The sequence below is a fragment of the Taudactylus pleione genome, unplaced genomic scaffold (assembly GCF_031769625.1).
Source record: "Taudactylus pleione unplaced genomic scaffold, aTauple2 ptg000296l, whole genome shotgun sequence".
In the NCBI taxonomy this organism is placed as follows: Eukaryota; Metazoa; Chordata; class Amphibia; order Anura; family Myobatrachidae; genus Taudactylus; species Taudactylus pleione.
This window is the reverse complement of record NW_028284698.1, coordinates 5,772,702-5,794,024: the sequence shown is the minus strand read 5'-3', so window position 1 is coordinate 5,794,024 and position 21,323 is coordinate 5,772,702. Positions and strand designations below refer to the sequence as shown.

Sequence of the window (21,323 nt, the reverse complement as noted above, 5' to 3'; positions counted from 1 at the left end):
TGGACTTCCTGCTCTAATAGAGCAGGAAGTCCACTACTGACATCACTAATGATGTCAGTAGGGCCGCCCACAAAAGCCAGGCGTTCCTAAGGGAACGCCTGCATTTGTGCAGCCACCCCCCCTCCCCGCCTACAAAATGGGGCGAGCTGTCACTCACCATCGACAGCCACCCTGTCTTGTAGCGAGACCCGTAGCGACGGAGCTGCCAACGCTGGACGGGTCTCACGCATGCCTGAGGTGGCGCATGCGCAGTGGGGGACCATCGACCCGCTTGCGGGCGGGTCTGAATCAGGCCTACAGTTCATAAACCAAAACCTTTTATTGTTTTTGTAGTTCAATCCCAATTGTCCAATATAGTCATTTATCTCACAGACAGTCCTCCTGACATGGCACCGCACCTGGTCTGTTGAAATAGGCCATATACTCATCCCTCACTTCTTTGGCATGTGCTGTCGATGTTGTAGAAATTGGTGGTGCAGACAAAGATGTCAACTGGGCAATGTCCTCCGGAGGTCCTACATCTTCTGGTCTAGCTGTGACTTGTCCTCGATCGGTAGTTTTCCTTCGCAGAAAGTTATGCAGCACACAGCACGCCATCACGACCCAGTCTATCTTCTCCACGCATAGGTTTATGGTGGTGTGAAAAATGCGGAACCACTTGCTGAGTATTCCAAACGTATTTTCCACAATGCGCCGTGCCCGTGATAGACGATAATTATAGATCCTCTTCTCTCTGGTCAGGCCCCTCTGTGCAAATTGCTTCATCACATGTTCATGTAATGCAAAAGCCTCGTCTGCGACAAAAATTGAATTTAGGCCGTGCTTTGTCTCGTCCAGTGACGGCAATTTGAGGGTTTTGTTGGTGAGTCTCTGGTAGAAAGCAGTCTGTTTAAAGGACCCACCAACTGAAGCACGGCCATTCTTGCCAACATCCACAAATAAAAATTCGTAGTTGGCATTCACCACTGCCATGAGAACGATGCTGAAGAATCCTTTGTAGTTGTAGTAATATGATCCAGTGTTGGCAGGTGGGTTGATGCGGATGTGTTTTTCGTCGATGGCTCCTCCACAGTTAAGTAAATTCCAACATTGTTCAAACTCTTCAGCGATGCTCTTCCACTCCTCCATGGTGTTAGGAAACTGGAAAAATAGTAAAACATGGGTTAAAACATGACAATAATATTGTTTTTCTTTTTTTTTCCCTATATAGACTCCCACCCAAGAGCCTGATATATCCTCCACGCCGGACCTAAATTTGCTCGGGGACAGTGAAGGGGATCATTTGACCCCAGTGGACACACCCATTCTACCAGGACCATCATCTTCATCGCTACCACCCCAAAAAAAAAAAAAAAAAAAACCAGGGAAAACAGCAGCAGCACACTCCACAGGAGGACTTGTTTCTCCAGCAAGCTGCAAGAATCCTTCATAAACCGCCGGATAATAGACAATTTTACTGCACATTAATAGTCAACTTAGAAAAATGGATGAGGTAACTAGAAAAAAATTCCAAAGGCTCACCTATGACCTTTTAAGTAGGTCACTCAACAGAAATTTGCACGACTCCACTTATATTGCTGACCCACTGCTTTATTCGCCTGCCCCAAACACCTATGTCAGCCCCCCCCAGCACAGTTGGAGATTACTCCCCCACCCAGCACCCCAAGCAATACCATTTTTAGCGCTCTGCTGGATGCGGCTGATGAATCTCCCAATTATTTCCAAATTTCATTTATCTACTTTTTTTTTCTCGCCTGTACGATCACCAAATTTTATCACTCCCAATAGGTGCTGGTTGTATACTATACGGTGGTGATGACACTAATTGGACAAGGTCACTACACACATGGTGCAAGTACAGATTGCTGGAAGCTGGGGCCACAATGTGTACTTGTGCCATGTGTGTATTGGCCTGTTCAATCTGGTGTCTGACCCACCGTAAAACATACAGCTGGCTAGCTATTGGGATTGATAAAAGTTGGTGATAATGCTGTTTTGTACAATTTATATACTTGTTGATTTTCTATATAAAAAAATAACTAAAAAACTTATGTTATTGCCTACAGTTCAGTGCACAGTCTGGTTTATGCAGCCTAATTGGCTGTCTTATAGTAAAGAGTTTAAATAAAAAATACATAATTGTTATTGACACAGTGCCTGTCAGTTTTTATAAGAAGTTAAAACATTTTTTTGTAAAAATAAATATTTAATTAACTAGTATGTAGTGTTGTTGCCACACATTTGTTAATGACTGCTATGCAGCACAGTCTTGTTAATGCTGGCTAATTGGCTGTCAGAGTTATGATAAAAAGTTGAATAAAAAAAAATAAAAAAATTTATTTGAAAATAAACAAATGTGTAATGTGTTTTTTTTTCCTTACCTTGCAATACTGGTACTGCAGCACTTTAACTATAGCCTTGCAGGTCTCCGAAGTGATGACAGCCAATGACTGAGGTGAGATAAGTGTCCCAAACTTCAGGTCTTCAAATGACCTTCCTGTAGCGAGGTACTTCAGGGTAGCCACCAGCCTCTCTTCAGCAGGGATTGCCCTCCGCCATCTTGTGTCTTGCCTCCAGATGTGGGGGGTTACCAGATGCAGCAACTCCTGGAGAGTGGCGTCATCCATGCGCAGGTAGTTGCGATAGTCCTCCGGGTTGTTATCCTTGATCTCCATCAGCAGGGACATGTGAGAGTGAGTATCCCTTTGTAGCAGCCACTCCTTGGTCCAGCATGTTCTTCTCCTCCTTTGCTGGACCCTCTCCTGGATCACATTGACCCCAGCTTGGGTGAACAACACTCTATACCGATAGGGATCCATCAGCACAGAATTCAGGAACAGGATAGAGTGCAGGTAGCACACACTTGTAGGTAGAATAAACTTTGTAAAAGGCAAACCAAATACAAAGAGCACAGTAACAATGTACAGGTTTCAGCAGGTATACACCTAGCCTCACTAGTAGCAGAGCAGAATGTGCACAGGTTTAAAATGGCTCCTGCTTTTTATACTCCCTAGCTAGCCCCTCCCATTGTTATGATTATTTAAATTTCCCACCAATCGTGAAGAGGCTCTTGTGTGTTGTTTTTTAAACTCACGATGTATCATGCATGATCTCACGATGCGTACGATCAGATACATTGTGAGATCATGTGCCAAATTGGCAGGTTTTTTGACCAAATCGTGACCACGACTGCTGGTGAACTCCCGGGTAGAGTTCAGGGGAAATCGTACACATCGTGTGATCGTGAGCACATCGCTATGTCTGTGGGCACCTTTACAATGGCGTAAAAAAGTTTTTGCCCTCTTCCTGATTTCCTCTATTTTTGCAACATTTATTTGTATCAGAACTTCAAGCAAAACTGAATATAAGACAGAGACACCCTGATTAAACACAAAATACAGATTTTGATTATTTCATTTATTGAAGGAAGAAAAAAGGTTTCCAACATCTAGGTCACCTATGAGAAAAATTAAATTCCCCCCTGAACTTCGCAGCAACAACTGCAACCAAACCCTTCCGATAACTGGAGATCAATATTACGCATTGCTGCGGAGGCATTTTGGCCCACTCTTATGGTGCATACACATGGTCAGATTTTTCTTCAGATCTGAACGATAACAATTTTAAAAATCGTTCAAATCTGAAAGAAAAATCTGACGTGTGCAACGATGAACAATGTGTATTCCTGTTTGTCAGATAACGATATCTGACATCTGATGTGTTTGCAGTGAGTTTTGGACGATATCCATTAATTTTAAAGCAGCCAAAAATCATTTATTCATTTGCAAATCGTTCATCTGACAGTGTGTATGCACCTTTATTTGCAGAATTGCTTTAATTCCGCAACCCTAAAGGGTTATTGAGCATGACCTGGCTGTTTAAGATCTTGCCACAGCATTGAAGTTGGATTCAAGTCAGGACGTTGACAAGACCACTCCAAAACCTTAGTTTTGTTTCTTTTGAGCCATTCAGTGGTGGACTTGCTCTTGTATTTCGGATCGTTGTCTTGTTGCATAACCCAATTTCGCTTGAGCTTTAGATCATAGACTGATGACCAGACATTCTCCCTCAGATATTCTGGTAGACAACAGAATTCATGATTCAATCAATTACAGCAAGTTGCCCAGGTCCTGGAGCAGCAAAGCATCCCCACACCATTACAGTACCACCACGTTTGCCTGTTGGTATGATGTTATTGTGGAATGCAAGGTTACTTTTACACCAGATGTAACAGGACCCATGTCTTCCAAAAATTTCCGTTTCAATCTACAGAACATTAGTCCAAAAGGCTTGGAGGTTTTCAATGTGTTTTTTTTTTTTTGGGGGGGGGGGGGGGAGAAATGTGATGGAAATCTTTAAGTTCCTCTTGGTAAGCAGTGGTTTTCACCTTGCAACTCTCCCATAGGTACCATTTTTGCCCAGTCTTCTTCTTATGGTGGAGTCGTTAACGCTGTCATTAACTGAGGCGAGCGAGGCCTGTCGTTTTTCTGGGTTCTTTTGTGACTTCCTGGATGAGTTGTTGATGCGATCTTGGAGGAATTTGGTAGGCCGACCGCTCCTGGGAAGATTCACAACTGCTCCAAGTTATCTCAACTGGAGTCCCACCGTTTGTAACCCTTTCCCGACTGATATATTTCAATAAATGTCTGTCTTTCTTATCACTTGTGTAATTTATTTTGATTGCAGCATACTGTGTAGAGACCTAGTAGTCAAATTCACATTGTTGGAAAGGTTCTATGTCTGAAAACCCGGGTCGGACCTGGGTTTTCGGTGGAAAAGAGGTATTAGAGGTATTTTGATGCAGACAGTCCTCTAAAAAATAATGTATTCAACTTGACCTGTACAGATACACTTGCAGACAAGAAATCACTTGTCAACTTTGACATGACCAGCAGCATTAGAAGCTTTAAGACTTGATAAATTACAGCGGTGTTATGTATTTTACATGATGCTTCAGGGCAGGGGCGGTTTAAGAGAGGAGAGGGCCGGTGTGCAGCCTCCATGTGGGTCCCCTCCTCTCAGGCAGCACAATAGACTCTGGCTCGGTACTCTGGGAAAATGGCACCTGCACCTTATTCCCCGAGACATCTCTAGTGCACATTTGCAAAACACTCAGAAAATGGCCACCCACCATTTTACCTGTGATTTTTGTTGCTCTGAAGCTCCGGGCGGTTGGCAGACAAAGGAATGCGGAAACTGTGGAGAGGAAAGTATTATTATATATGGGTTCAGGGTGCGCGGTGTGGGGCCCCCCCTAGACCCAGGAGCCCGTGTGCACTGCACCCATTTTAGATATGCCATTGCTTCAGGGAAGTGTTGAGAATTGATATTGAAATAGTTTTTACCGCAAGGACAAAGTGCAATGATTTGTGTACACTTTAACTAGCACTGATTTCATTTTTCATTGCGTACAATTGGGCTGATTAGTCGACATCAGCTGATCAGCCTGATAATTGCATATATGTGTATGCAGGAGCGTCAGACGATAAACAGCTTCAAATGCTCCAGGATCAGGAGGTCTGATCTTTTAGTCTTGCTTAAATATTATGATGCCCGACCCCCAATCCACTTGAAAAAAGCACACTGAGCAATATCTCAGTGTGTATGGGGTGCACACTCATCTGAATCGCACCAAGGATCGGTGTGTTTTTCAGGTCTGCAGAGTAATCTGCAAAGTGTGTAACCAGCTTATCTGTAAAAACTTGTGTGACCTAACAAGGCACAATCAAAATCCAATCAGATGTGATCTTACTTGGTGAAAAGTCCATGCGTTTGGCCATTAACCTGCAATTCATTTGTTTGGCCTACCCCCTTAAAATACAGGCTCAAATGGTGCAAACTTGGTCACAGGTCTGCTGCCGCAATTACTGGACTCCAGGGATTCGACTACGAGGAATATCACTTTAGTTCAATATAAGCCATAATAAGAGTTTGATTAGAACAGTGAAACTTGGTGATAATTGAAGCAATGTCTAATATGTCATCACAGAATAGTTTATCAGCACTAGGAAACATTGGGGGACATTTATGAATACTAGTGCAAAGCAAAAATTGTCAGTTAGAGGTTTTCAATAATTTTCTAACCTGCAATAGATTTCATACACTCCCCTAGTGAGTGAAATAACACACACAGGGTTCTGATAGACAAACATCTATTTGTGGTATAAAGTAAAACACAAAAGCCACAAGCTGGGGAGAGCAAGCAGTATATTATCACAATCTAAGTACAGTGGTAAATTCAATCCACCTTGAGCCTTTATTACGGACTAGATACATAAATAAAGACAAAAGTCAGTTTATATTTTCAAAAATATTCTTGAAAAGTTATTTACAATATATTGAAAAAAGGTACTAAATCGCATACATTTCTATTTTACTTATAAAGGTTACAGAAGTCTCAAACCACCAGATCATTTTTTTGTAGGCAATACTTGTGACTTCACATTTCCATTTTATTTGTAGATGGTAAAAGAAACACTGCAAGGTTACAATCTGCCTACACCCGGTGTATAAAACGCAGATAGCCTTTTTCATTAACTGGTGAGGACTCCACACAGACTGAATGAATAAAAAACGGTTTATGAATAGAGTAGAAAAATATGCACAAAATAATATAATATTATAATGTAATGCACAAAAATGTGAATGAGAACATTGAACTTTATCCACTCTACATTATATCATAAATCAGGTTCTAGATCAATCAGATTCTTCTTCTGTTTCCATGCATAAAAAACCCCCATATAGGTGTAAATGTAAAGCCACGTATCAGATATTAATGAGCGATTGCACGATTACGACATCGTAATTGTGCAATCGCTCATGAATAGGGCATGAAAATGTTGAACAACCAGCTATGCGCGCTCCCAGTGGTCGTTTATGAGATCAATCATCGCCTGAACATGCTGGTCAATCTGCCGATAACTACAGATTGACCGTGTGGAGGGATGATGGAGGGTGTATACACTGAACGACATATCTTTCAGTGTAGACACGGCAGGGGAAGAGGAACGACACTACGTTTACACTATCTGCTAGTGGATACGCACCTCAACACAATATGGTAATGAAGTGTTTCCATAATTTCCATAATTCATGCAGCATATTCTGCTGTGAACGTCATAGCATAAATGAAATGAAAGCAGATTGCCATGGCCAATTATTAATAGTATATATGTGATTTTCACTATTTTTACTCCACTGACTTCCATTTCCAACATTATTTTATTATGATTAGTATGCATTGATATTAGGATTACTATATCTGTATCATGGCAGTCACAGTTTTCCCTGGAAATAATGAATATGTGTTGTCTTTTCCTTGTTAAGCGACATTAAAAATATAATCACCAATCAGATGTCCAAGTTACTATCAGGCAGCACAAAGGTCCCTGCTGCTGCATCAGGACCTGCCAGTGGATACTATAAAGGCTCGTTCACATAATCATCCTAAATGCATGAAAAGCACATCACAAATAGATGAAATAGGAGTCATTGCTGTATTTCCCCCGTGACTTTCTAAAATCCAGAATCTAATAATTATATATATATATATATATATATATATATATATATATATATAATTATCTGGAAATGAGGTATGGAAAGAACATGCGCCTGATAGTGTAGTAATTAAAAGAGTTTTTAGCAACTGCTCGAATATAAATGTGCGCACCAGAAAATAAAACTTTAACGCTCATCTGTGGATCTTTTGCTGGGGCCTCATATGGTGGGGTGTATTCACACTTTTAATTACTACACTATCAGGCGCATGTTCTTTCCATACCTCATTTCCAGATCACATTCACCCTGACTGCCATTCAGGAACACGGGAAGACTGCTGCCACCTTCACCAGAGGGATTTAAGTGTCACACCTGTTAGCACTAACCGGACTTTATCTTTGCACTACGGTGCAATATCACTTGTGACTTGAACCAGAGCGCCATTCTACACAATATATATATATATATATATATATATATAAAATTAGATACACTAGTGGTGGTCTCTTTTTATTTAAAACTTGTTTAAATGAGTCATAAGATGGCAGTAAACATGCCTTGGAGAAAATGGCTGTGTATATGTACTTAAGTGAAAATAAAGTATAAGAGGAAATATTTCTTCAACATGATCTAGGGATCTATTATTCATAATCACTTACTTTTACAAAAGTAGGTGAAAATCTAAAGTTTCACCTACTTCTGTAGAAATTACGTGCCAGGGTAATTCATCATTCTTGTAACGCAGCAGATATCACTGATATCGCCTGGTTACAACTGTCCCCCGATAATTTACAGTCCCCATACTACTGTATAGTATGGGGATGTGGAAATTACGAAAGTATTCAAGTTCTGAAAAAGCATTTTTTTCTGAACTTGACAGTGATACTGTATGCCACTCTGAGATGGCGTACAGCACCTGATACAGCAGAGGGATCTGAAAATATCCTTCCCTGCTGTGTTCTCTTACCTTAAAAAAGCTCCTACCAGGCTCCTTGAGCTCTCTTCCTCTGAGCCGGGAGCAAGGGAGTGGGCACAGCAGCGGCGGCAGGGGACTGGTGCTGCAGGGTCTCATCGAGGTCACAGACTCCTGCGCCCGCAAGCAGCTTTTTGGAAGTGATAATTAAGTATAGGAGGCATGATGAATGCCTTCATATACTAGGATTGAACTCACAGCAAGTTCAATCCTTAATTGTCACGGGATCAGGGGCGTATTTATAATGGGTGCAAGGTGGGTGGTGCCCAGGGGGCCCACACACCGCACACCCAATTTCATATACTTACATCTCCGTCGGCCCATTTCCCCGGTGATTCGTGCATGCACAGTAGAGATGTCCCTGGAACACGGCGCGGGCGCCATGTTCCCAGAGACCTGCACACGCGTAGTAGACTCTGGCACAATGCCAGAGTCTACTGCGGCGCCGGAAAGGAGGGGGCCCAATTGGAGCCTGCACAAGCACCTCTGCAGGGGATATTTTTCCCTTAATGACATAGGGGGAGATGAATTAACGGCGACATCGCCGTTGCGGTACATCCCCCCCGACTTTGCGTACATACCGCGGTTCATTACCGCGGTATGTACCAAGGATTTCGCAAAAGACAGCTCTCTCGATGAGAGCTGACCTTTGTGATGCTGCCGGGCAGAAGGACTTCCGGGTTGAACACCCAGAAGTCCTTCTGCGCATGCGCAGAAGGACGCGGGCCGCGGGGGCTCATGGGAGGGATCCGATCGGATCCCTCCCAGCCCCGAGCGTTGCGCTAAGAAGCCCATAGGCTTCTATTGGGTGACGCCACCTGCGCTGCATTCTGCTGCTTAATACATACGGGGAATGCGGTAAAACCCCCGAAAACTGCATTTTCGGGGGTTTTACCGCATTTTGCCGTTAATACATCTCCCCCTAAACCCCTTAGCCTGATTCTAGACTGAACATGGAATGGCACTGCATGTCAAGAATGGCAGCCTCAAGGCCTACACTAACAGGAAGAAAGAACAAAGTGCTTCAATGATGTCACTACTTTCTACTAAACTGGTGTCTGTGAATGCAAGTTGCAGGTCATATTCTGCATTCCTACATTGTCACCCTCAGCATAGCTCAACAGGCACTACATTCAGTAAAAGCCAATTTTAAAGGTGGACATCACTTTGTAGTAATCTGTTCCACTCCGAATCAATATGGCAGTTTTATTGCTATTTAATATCAAAATATTAATTGGCAGAATTGTTATAGTCTCAGAAATATATTGGATATATATACAGTACCTATATACACAGTACCTACATTGTGCTCTCTAGAACCTAGGTTCTCAACCTATGGCACATGAACCGTAAAAAAGGTACCTCAGACAGATTCCAGGGGTACTTCAATCTTAAATAATATTGCTCACTGAAAATTAATTTTTTTTAGTAAATTAATTAATGAAATTACCATGGCTACGTTTAAAACATTTAACTATACAAAAGGATTGGCTTGGTATAAATATACTCAGATTCGGCGGGCAAACACCTTTGGTGGTACTCTGTATAAACAAACAATTCAGGGGGAATTTGGTAAACATTTACCATCACACGGGGATACATGAATCAAAAAGGATCAGACTGGCAAATCTTGTGATTTCCTCTCCTCCGTACTCAGCTCTTTAAGGATGGGTTCCTGTTTGCAAAGTTTTTGTGCCTTAGAAACTTGCGCATCTCCTGCAATTCCCGCGGTCCTAGGCTCTGATCTACTCCCGGCATCAGCTGGTAGCTCAGCGGAGATACAATGTAACCGTTTTGATATAGGAAGAACCGTTTGCAACATTCAAAAGTGCTGAACATCAGGCCAAAGTAGGGAAAAACCTGTCAATACATAGCAACAATAAGCATTAGTGCATAATACAGAGACATTTAGATCTTCAGAAGTGGCGTTGCCTAATTACTGTAACATTTGCGGAGGGAAGGGTTAGGGCTAAGGATTTAATGTGTTGAGTAGGGGATGTGCAGGGGAGGCAGAGGAGTTAAGGTGGGGGAAGGGGTAGAGTAGGGTAGTTTTGGAGGGATAAAGGTGATGTGTGTTTTTCTTTGAATTTGCAATAAGTTTTTATGTGATATTATGTATTTGTTATATCTAAGATGTATTGTTGCATGTTGTTTTAAATAAAACAAAGCCTAAATACTGTAGTAACACTAGAAGGCTGTATATGTATATTGACAATGATAGTACTGGTAACTGGTAGACTTTTTTTTTCTCACTATCAACTATAGGGGAAGATTTATCAGAGCTTGGTGAGAGATACAGTACCAATTAATCAGCTCCTAACAGACATTTTTCAAAAACAGCTAATTTCACTAAATTTCAGAACAAACGATATAGAGTGAACACACCATGCAATCTCCCAAACGACGGCACGGTATATCATCTTAGGGGATTGTATCCAATAATTGTTTCTCCTGTATTATATAGTGTATATTTACTAATGTATGGGTTTTTAGATTTGGAGATGTTGCCAATAGCATCCAATCAGATTGCACCTTATATAAGATAACTAGAATCTGATGATTGGTTGCTATGGTCAACAATTTCACTTCTAAAAATCTGCACTTTAGTAAATATACCCCTATGTGCGGTTTTGCATACACACTACACGATGTGCACCACATTGTTCATTGCATCGTCCCATCTGACGTGCAGCACAGCAGATGGGACGATGCAATGAACGACGGCTGGAATGACGGATTTGGCATACACACTATACGATGTGTATGATACAGGTTGAGTCTCCCATATCCAAAATGCTTGGGACCAAGGGTATTTTGGATATCGGAATATTCCCTATTTTGGAATATTTGCATACCATATTGAAATGTCTTAGGAATAGGACCCAAATCTAAGCACAGGATGCATTTACGTTCTATATACACCTTATACACACAGGCTGAAGGTTATTTTATTCAATATTTTCAATCATTTTGTGGCTCAAACAAAGTTTGTGTACATACATGAAATTCATATTTGTTTCATATACACCTTATACACACAGCCTATAGGTAATTTTATACTTTATTTTTAATAATTTGTGCCTTAAACAAAGTTTGTGTACATTAAACCACCAAAAAGCAAAGGTTTCACTATATCAGTCATGCTAAAAATATTCCGTATTTCGGAATATTCCGTATTTCGGAATATTTGGATATGGGAGACTCAACCTGTATAGTGTTCCGATTGCTTCGGAACAATATACTGGACAATAGATTTTATAGTGTGTACCCAGCTTTAGAAGCTAAATCGTTGGTAATTTATGTCTCTCTACTATCTTTCCCAAGTTTTGATAAATCGCCCCCATCGTCTACAATAGTTTGGTAATCTGTGGGTAGCTGTTGTTGTACTGTACTACAAACCGAAGCCTGATTAAAAAGACAAAACTTACATAAAGACCTTGAATTTAAAACTTCTCTCACTGCACAATTGTTTAGGATCTCCTAACAGAAGCACTCAGAATATTCCAAGCCAGTCATATACACCTCCCTACTGTATACAGTTGTGCTTATAAGTGGAGGATTAATGGCAGTGAAGAGTAGCAGTTGTTAACCATCAATAAAATAAAGTGACACCCTTTTATGATGAGACCTAGACTGTAAGCACATTAGACTATAGAGCTCACTATTCCCTCTATGAAAGATGAAAAAATCTGGAATTAGTGTTAAAAAAAATATTAAAAATTACTCAGTTTGCAAAGCAGCCCATTTTAGTGTGGGGTTGTCATTAGCATTCATTTGGCTTACAGAGAAGATTGTTTGGATCTCTTCATCTAAAGCTGCCCACACAAGTACAGAGTGGGTCAATTGGACTGAGCAGCAATTGCAGACCAGTACCCAATTTGCCCATACATTTGGTGCCATTGAACTGATCCGGAACACATGGGTCAATAGGAGTGAGCTTGGATAGTGGCCCCACACATGCGGACAGCATCCATCACTTGCAAAGATTTTTTGGCATTACCAATTGTTTGATCCAGATCAGGTTTTGATTGGAATTTCTGGTCATTTAGGAGCCACCCATAAAATAAAGTTTGGGCAGGGTGGTTGCAAATGACCTAATTCCCGGCGTGCTTTACACTAATTGCGGGTGCAGTTTTAACTTTTCACCTGCAACCCGCTGAGAGGTAAAGGAAGCTCCTGGTCTTTGTCTCATGGCCACTCAAATAACAGACTTTTCTTCGTAGCCCATAGAGGTGCTCAGGAAAATCTGTTATGTCGCTCTACCACAATTCTCGGAAATCAATAAAAATGTAATCTCACCTAAAGTGCCCAAACTTGTGTGAACCTATTTCTGATCCATTTATTTGAGTAGACTGCAGGATTCCTTAGAAGGGTCATGTGCCACATACAGTGATAATTGTAAGCTCTCATCAAATATTTTCATCTGGATAACTTGTACCAATGAGCAATAAATAAAAAAACCTCATCATTGATCTGTAGTACAATTGGATTAAGATTAATTTTCAATATTAATAGCAATCTCTCATTTCAACCTTAAATATTCTTGACATACCAGGATTTATGGATTGAGTAAGCAGGGGTAATTCATTGAAAAACCAGTCAGCGAGACAGATCTACCTGTGCGCAGTCACGGACAAGGACACTATGCAGAATATTCAGAAATCGGGTTCATAAGTGTACAATGTATCGGATTCCTTCCTGACAATAAATAAGGCTGCCGTCTTGCTTTGAATTAGGCTTGCTTGAAGCACTTCCGAAATTGCTTTTTCCTCAAGTTTTGAGGTTTTCCTTTGCCAAATAAATATCCATGGTGGTGCTTAATCACAATTCCAATAATAATAAATAAGTACATAAATTACCTTGAGTAAGTTTGCAGTCAGTCCATTCCACAGGCTCAACACCCCTTTTGTCCTCACTATTTGTCTAAAGCAATCAAGCATTCCATTAAAGTGGACATCAACTCCCCCACAATGAGGAAGCACCTGGTTTTGTGCCTGTAACAATGAGAGATAAAAAGTGCATTTACATTCAAACTACAGGTTTCAACCGAATACTAGAACTATAATTATAGCCGTGTCTGCAAATGACAAACCACATAAAACAATGTAATCTGGACAATGAAATTGGTGCCTGTGCAGTATCACTGACTGACTATTAGCCATATAGTACAAAAAATAAAATCATAGCTTAAATTTGAGCATGAATCATATCAATGAAATACATAATGCCGCACTATGCTCTACTGCAATGTCTTTCTTAGATTTAAGAACTACGCCCAGAACAAGTCATTCCTGTTTAAAACCAGAAGGACACAGACACACAGGCCCATGTAGCAACCTGGAGTAAATGATCATGCACAATATCTTGCTGATTATTAGCCACCTTGCTTGCGTGCGATAGGACTTAAATCCTGGGGATATGAACCTCTCTTTGGGCTCTATTTATTAACATTATTTTTACTAAATAAAGTGAAAAAGGGTGTTTTCACACCCTTTTCACATTATTTTAGTATCACCTAAAGTTACTACAGGCAATTGGAGTAGAATTCGTAAAATTCTACTCCAAGCCCTAATTATCACTTATTTTTTGTCATCAGATCGCATTTGCCATAATTATAATGGGAAAAGTTATCTGGCCAAAGTTCCATGAATTCAAAATTGTTAAAAAACACCGGGGGTAGCCCTGTGATAATAACGCCACCTGGAGATAGCGTTATCCAGGGTCTTCCCTGGTTACCAGACTCCTGCTCTGCTCTAAAAGGCAGAGCCTGGAGCCGGCCCCAGTGATCAGCTGTGTGGTCTAAACAGACCACGCGCTGATACACTGGTAAAAAATTTTTTTTTTTTTTTACACAGAGTCCAGGGACCGGAGATCGGGGCTCCGGTGATGTCCTCCCTCCGGTCAGCTGGTCTCCCATCCTGCACTGGGGCCCGGTAGTCACCTGAGGTCTGGTGACCGAAGCCACGGAGGACATCACTGGAGCCCCAATCACCGGTGGTAAGTGTAATTAAGGGCGGGGGTCGCGCGGGGGGGGAGGTGTCTCGATGGCGGGGCTTAGTGGCGAGCGGTCAGCGCATGCACTTGTCTCTGTATTTTTTATTTTTTTTTATGAAAATACAGTGATATGGTTGCGGAGAGGATTCGCAAGGACAGAGCTTTATCGCAAGCTCTGTCCCTGCAAGGGATTTTTAGTAAATCCCTGTGATATTGCCTCAATTCGCAATGCGAATTCAGTCGGTAATATCACACTACAATCTGCATTCAAAATGCGAATTGTGGTAAATAGAGCCCTTTGTAAGCAGAGTCTTGGTTATCGCTGATAAAGATTGTGGGCGTGCTTAGGGTCTGATTCAGCGATGTACGTCAACGCCGTCACAGCTGCAAATTTGTACGCAAATGCTATGTGAAAATATGCAAATGTCGCAGCCACTAGGAGATGTATAGAGACACCCACCTGCGGTATGCAAATCCAAGCATCTGCGTAAAATGACGCAGCATCTGCGAACAAACCCAGCATGGGTCACAGCTCATTCAATTGTTGCAGTCCTGAGTGAGTCTATGGTCCCACAGAATGGGAAGATGCCAAAGTTATATTTCTTGTGTATGGGATCGCAGTTGCAGGGTGAGACACCCACCCGAAACAGTTGAGACATTCCTGCGTTCCTTGCCGCCATTCCCCATTATCTCCCCAAATGCTCCCTGACTATCAATCACACTATGAATAAATAGTCGCTGCGAGTGACTACAGTAATGCACCTGGATGCATGGGCAGTGCGACTTAGACGGTTCCTCATAATCGCTCAACTCCCTGAATGTCAGAATAGCGTACAACTGTGAATCAGGCAGGTAGTACACTATGTTCTAAGATGTAGACACTTTTTTTTTTATAAATCAAGGAGAAACTTATTCTGTAGAGGGCCAAGTACTGTAAAAGAACACGGTACAGATCAGATAAAGGTTTTAGCTTGTGTAGACATGCTCTAAGGTTATGTACATTTTTTATGATCCTATTCACTAATACAAGCTTATACTGTTGGCCTACATTCCATAGTATTTTTTATATAGGAAAGAAAACACAACAACAAAAATATTCATAGATGTTATTTAGTAACACAAATAACAGCCAAGTGCAGTGCTCTTTGGTAATGTCACACATCTATTTTAATGCACCATAACCTCTGCAGAAATGCATGAATTTAGGTCTATGACATATTTAAGCCAAAAACAGGCTAAAATGAGCAGTATTATTTTAGGAGAAAAGCCTCTAATTTGTGGCATCATCTCCAAAGACCGGTATGTACAGTAGACGTGCACCGTGCCACGGGCAGGCACTAGTGTAATGTGCATCATATTTAGTGAAGGAGTTCCTCAGTGATCTCTGGAAAATGTCCTTATCGCTCCACCATTAGATTAGAGATAAGGGTCATTCATAAAAAGAAGTACTAAATAAAACTTGTTATAAAAATAAATAAATAAAAGGGTTGAAAGGTTGTTTGAGTGTTTATCAAATGTGAGATAATAAAATGCTTGGATAATGGGGCACCACTATGCTGTGATAGCATGCAAATGTAAGAAGATCATTGTCAGTTGTGCTTAGGAGTAGCTATTTTTGCGAAAACCAGGCAATGCAGTTGTGAATGGCAGGGCCATAACTAGGGTAGTGCGACCTGTGCCATGGCACAGGACACCGCAAGGGCAGGGGGCGCTGTTTGGGCCTGTCACTATTTCTGTTTATTATCTCTTGTAGCTTCCTCTTCTTTTATCCCCAGCATCTCCTGGCTGCCCCAGGAGTACCACCTATTTCTTCCCTTGCCCTTCCCCATGAGGCCATGGACCTTTTTCAGGTGCAATCTCTTATGTCCCTATTTAAAAAAAATGCCACCCTAGAGAGAGGACTAGGATGTTGTGGTTCATTGGCTTGGTGACTCATATTGCAATGAATCGAATCAAAATAGCCCCCTCCACTGCTGCAACCCCCCTCCCCTCCCCTTGCAGCTCCCACATCTACCTTACATATAATAAATGCTCTGGTGACCTAACACGCCAGGGTTAGGTTTAGGCACCACAGCGGGGTTAGGGTTAGGCTTTGGGGAGGTTAGGGTTAGGCACCAAGGGGGGGGGTATGTTAAGGCACTAACGGGGAGGTTTAGGGTGCAAGAAAGGAGGGTTACACGCCAGGGTTAGGTTTAGGCACCACAGCAGGGTTTGGGTTAGGCTTGGGGAGGTTAGGGTTAGGCACCAAGGGGGATATGTTAAGGCACTAACGGGGAGGATTAGGGTGCAAGAAAGGAGGGTTAGGGTGAGAAGAGGGGAGGGTTAGTATACTTACCCGACCCTGTCGGGATACAGAGCATCGGGATGCCGCTGTCGGCATTAACAGTAGGCATCCCGACTGCCGGTATTTCATACCCAAACCGTTGAAACTGAGGTAAATTTACTAAAGTGAGAGTTTTTAGAAGTGAGTTTTAGAAGAGATGTTGCCCATAGCAACCAATCAGATTCTAGCTATTATCTTCTAGAAGGTGCTAGTTAAATGTTAAGTAGAATCTGATTGGTTGCTATGGGCAACATCTCTTCTAAAACTCACTTCTAAAAATGCTCACTTTAGTAAATTTACCCCTATGTGTGTACCAGATCCTGACCTGTGCTTAGACTACACTTGGAGTGCATTATGCTTGTCTTTGTACCGAACACCTATATTAAATATACTTTGCAGGAGTACTTGTCTGTGCTGCTTTTGCTACTAGCATACTGGTCACCTCTAACTCAATTTGTGACTGGCTGAGAGCTCCAGCCACTGGGGTCTTCCTTGAAAACAATTTGAGGTAGTCTGCCCACCATACTAACATGACACAATGTGAAGCCCTTCATCAATTTCAGTTTAACTGATAATCTCAAGTATTTATAAATATATACTGTATGTTCATTGTTAGGCCTGTACATCACTTACATATGTTTCTGTTTCAGATAATTCGGCTGCGAGTCAAGGTACAGCTGAAGAACATAGACCAAGCTATTTTGGCAGTGGGGTTATAAATTAGTCAACATTTCAACTGAATAATTTGTAATCTGACATGCACCACTTAGGGGGTCATCACTCACTCCAAACAGAAAATTCCAGTTAGGATTTAAGTATTCTGAAAGGATTAGTTTTTCATTGTCAAAGCAGTTAAACATTTATTAAAAAATTGAGAGATTACAAGGTGGCACCGAGCAGTGTCAACACACTAGGGATAGGCTTTTTCTTTTTTAGATCTTCTAGAACATAGGTTCTCAAACTCGGTCCTCAGGACCCCAAACAGTGCAGGTTTTCCAGGTCTCTTCACAGAACTGCAAGTGAAGTAATTAGCTCCATCTGTGGTTTGAGAGCCACTGTCCTAGAATAGTATCTCCGTTTAAATACCGGACCCAAACAGTTAAACGTTGTTGCTTTTACCATCTCTTTTCCTCCATCGGTGATCTCCATGGGCTTTTGTGCTCTATGATTTGTCAACAGTTATTATGTAGACAATCATCAGATTGATGCTGAACTGTTGACAGTGACCATGTTGTCATTGATCATGTTTGAACATTTGATATTTCGACATGAACTGTCAACAAAACCGGCCCTGGTGGCCCAGTGGTCACTACCCATCTCCCGGCGGCAGCAGCGTCTACTTCTGGGTCCCAATGGCCATGTGATAGTCACTTTCGGTGCAGACCTGTGATACTCCAGTGTTCCGGCACAATTTGCCAGATTATCCTTAACCCTTATCCCTAATCCTATCTCTAATGCCCAACCCAAACCCCCACCCCACCTGAAAAAGTGGTGAGACCGGTCATGCTTTGGAAGACAGTATGCAGGAGTTGCTGATTGCTTGCCATGTGTCACTTTGTAACACGAGTTACCATGTAATGACCCAGAAGCCTTTTCCAGAACCAGAAGAGGAAGGAGCTGCAACTGAAACACCGTTATTGTTGCCAACAGTTAACGATCCTACTATTCCATCTTTCATGTCTCTACCTACCAGTGTCTTTCAATCACTCCAACCATGCCACCGATAGCTGCGGACTAATGCCAGTCACCAATGGCTGCTCTAATACTGGTGGGCAATAATGCTTCTGTCCACACACAATTTCCCCACCACCAGCTACAACTGTTCCGTCACTACTTCCTGAATTAATTGTTAGATTGTAAGTTCATATGGACAGGGCATTGTTCACCTTTTGTGTCATGTCACTGTATGTTATTTATATCAATGGGCAGCACTACAAAATGTTATATGATGCGGATTTAGAAATAAACAAATAATTTGTGGCACGGTTCTCCTAGAGTTTATGAGGGCATTCATTCTGTTGTTGCCAAAAAAAAATTAGTGGCAGTTCCATGTACATTAATAAATGCAGTTTATTTACTATTTATATTGTGCAGCATTGTAGAAATTCACAAAACAAGAGACTGTATAGCAGAAATAGGATAGAACCTACTACCTCATTTATCACTTTCAAACATTAGTATATCCATTTTCTTAAAAAAAAACAAAAAAAAAAACAAACAGCATATTGTACATAAAACACTGCACTTCACCACGGTCATTATACATTATCCGTGTCAGGGTTGTAGGGTTTGTGCTAACACATTCTGGTCAAAGGTGAACCTGGCTTCTTTTAGCTGCACAAGAACCTCCCACAACCCCCATACAGAGGCGTCCAATAAATAGCACAGGTCAGACAAATGACCAAGTAGGAACAGCTGAAATTAAAATGGTCCAATATCATTACAGGTTGAGTCTCCCAAATCCAAAATGCCTGGGACCAGGGGTATTTTGGATAATGGAATATTCCATATTTTGGAATATTTGCATATCATAATGAAATATTTTAGGAACTGGACCCCAATATACACACAGAATGCATGTATGTGTTATATACACCTTATACACAGCCTGCAGGTCATTTTATACAATATTTTCACTAATTTTGTGGCTCAAGCAAAGTTTTGTGTACAGAAATGAAATTCCTTTATGTTTCATATACACCTTATACACACAGCCTGAAGGTAATTTTATACAATATGTTAAATAATTTGTGCCTTAGACAAAGTTTGTGTACATTGTACCATCAAAAATCAAAGTTTCATTATCTCAGTCATGCCAAAATTATTCTGTATTTCGGAATATTTGGATATGGGAGACTCGACCTGTAATAGGAAAATGATTGAGAACCACTGCTATAGACCACTGGTTTTCTGATAATATAAGACCAGCTGAATCTCACTAAAGTGTAAGTGACATATGAGTGGCTATAAGAAGCACTCTGCTTCTGACCATGGTAGTAGTAAGGGCAAGGATCAGAAGCCCAATCCATGCCAGTCACTTATTTGCAGAGCCAGATTAAACAAGGTCACATGGCACTTGGTGCCCTCCTCATGGTGTGGTAGCACAAAGCGCTATTCATATTTTTGCATGTGCCCACTACCCAGAGTTTTGACCAGGCCAGACAGTATCAACAGCAGGCAGTCAGTTTAGGGTTTGCCGGACTAAAGCAGGCACAGACAATGATGTCAGGCACATTTTGATGGCGGGCCCTTACAAGTTACTTGCGCTTCCATCGCCAAATCTTAATTTGGCCCTACTGATCCATGATGTGCGCAAGGGGAAAAGTGACAACAGCTTGCCTGTTTGAATTAGGAACCTGGAAGACTAAATTTTATGCAGGATACTGACATTTAAAGGCTGAGACTTAGTGGATTTCTGGCAAGCGATGGCACAAAAGAAAAAATACATAACAGAAAACCATCCGACATTCTCATACATCTGAGCAGAACCTGCGTGATAAAAGGAGCTAGAAGAGCATACATGGGCTGTGGCACACAATAGGACATAATGTGGGGCAGTTATTGACACAGGAAGTTTGTTGCTCCTGCAGGAGTGACACCAGCACCGCTGGGCAATGTCAGGCAAGAGACTGGATTGGGTGAGACGCTGAGCCCCACATAGGTAAATTCTGCATTAGGATTACATTTATGATCTTACACCCAAAATTGAATTATGAGATTTGGTGGAATATCCCTTAACAGAGCAAATTACTGTGCAGGACTCATGGCAATGACTTAATTTCTCCTTTAAATAGTTTGGGCCTTACACGGAGTTGGACGCAGCGGCGATGTCGGACACAGTGGGCGAGTCACAATGCGCATGTGCCTGGATTCTGTACACAGATTCGCAATTGCATTTGAGGTGGAAGGTAGATACACAGTTTCAGAAAGGTTTTAAAAACATAGTGGGCTTTCCTGGATGGTGACAGGGAGGCACTTAGATGCTCCGTCTTATGGGTGTGTTATGGGAGTGTCGTGGACGTGTCACTGATAGAGGCTGCGAACAGAGATGCAGAATTGTACATATAGGAGGCCATATCCAGAGGGAGAATCTGCACCAGTCATGGGGCTAGTGCAAGTTTGATGTTGCAACCAATGGTAGTGTTCATTCTAGCACCCTGCCCCTATTAAACCCTGTGCAGCTCCTCTTTCCTGCCTGGGGTGTCGCTCTCTGCCCTGGTGCTTGAAGCACACTCTGGTCTGTATCTCAGCAGTTTGTTGCATCAGCTGAGTGTGCTAGAAGCACCAGAACAGAGAGCGACACCCCAGGCAGGAAAGAGGAACTGTACAGGTTGTGACAGGTGCAGCGTGCTAGAATGAAGACTATGATGGTGCATCTAATGGTGCACCAAGGGGAATTTTAGCATCTGAAGACACTCACAGTGGGCATCTCAGTCCTTGCATATGCAGAAGCACACTTGTACACCAGTGAAGGGCTTGTAGCGGCATTTGCACAAAGTCGCAGAAGCGATACCGTCAAAAAATGTACAC

The 21,323-nt window shown here is 41.8% G+C and overlaps 1 protein-coding gene across 2 annotated transcripts in view; it reads right to left on the bottom strand.

Moving 5' to 3' along the window:
* Positions 1 to 1,084: 1,084 nt before the first annotated feature.
* SLC25A43 (solute carrier family 25 member 43) overlaps positions 1,085 to 21,323 on the bottom strand; it is a 40,975-nt gene continuing 20,736 nt past the window's right edge. The window contains exons 4-6 of one of the 2 annotated variants that reach the window (XR_015880234.1): positions 13,336 to 13,470; positions 10,061 to 10,336; positions 1,085 to 1,140 (exon numbers count right to left, since the gene is read on the bottom strand). Coding sequence is in view for 1 of the 2 variants with exons in the window: in XM_088482810.1 (XP_088338936.1) it covers positions 10,130 to 10,336; positions 13,336 to 13,470 (342 nt within the window). In the remaining variant the exon portion in view is untranslated. Of the gene's footprint in view, positions 1,141 to 9,375; positions 10,337 to 13,335; positions 13,471 to 21,323 lie in introns of those variants that run through there. The other variant, XM_088482810.1, reaches the window with a different exon arrangement.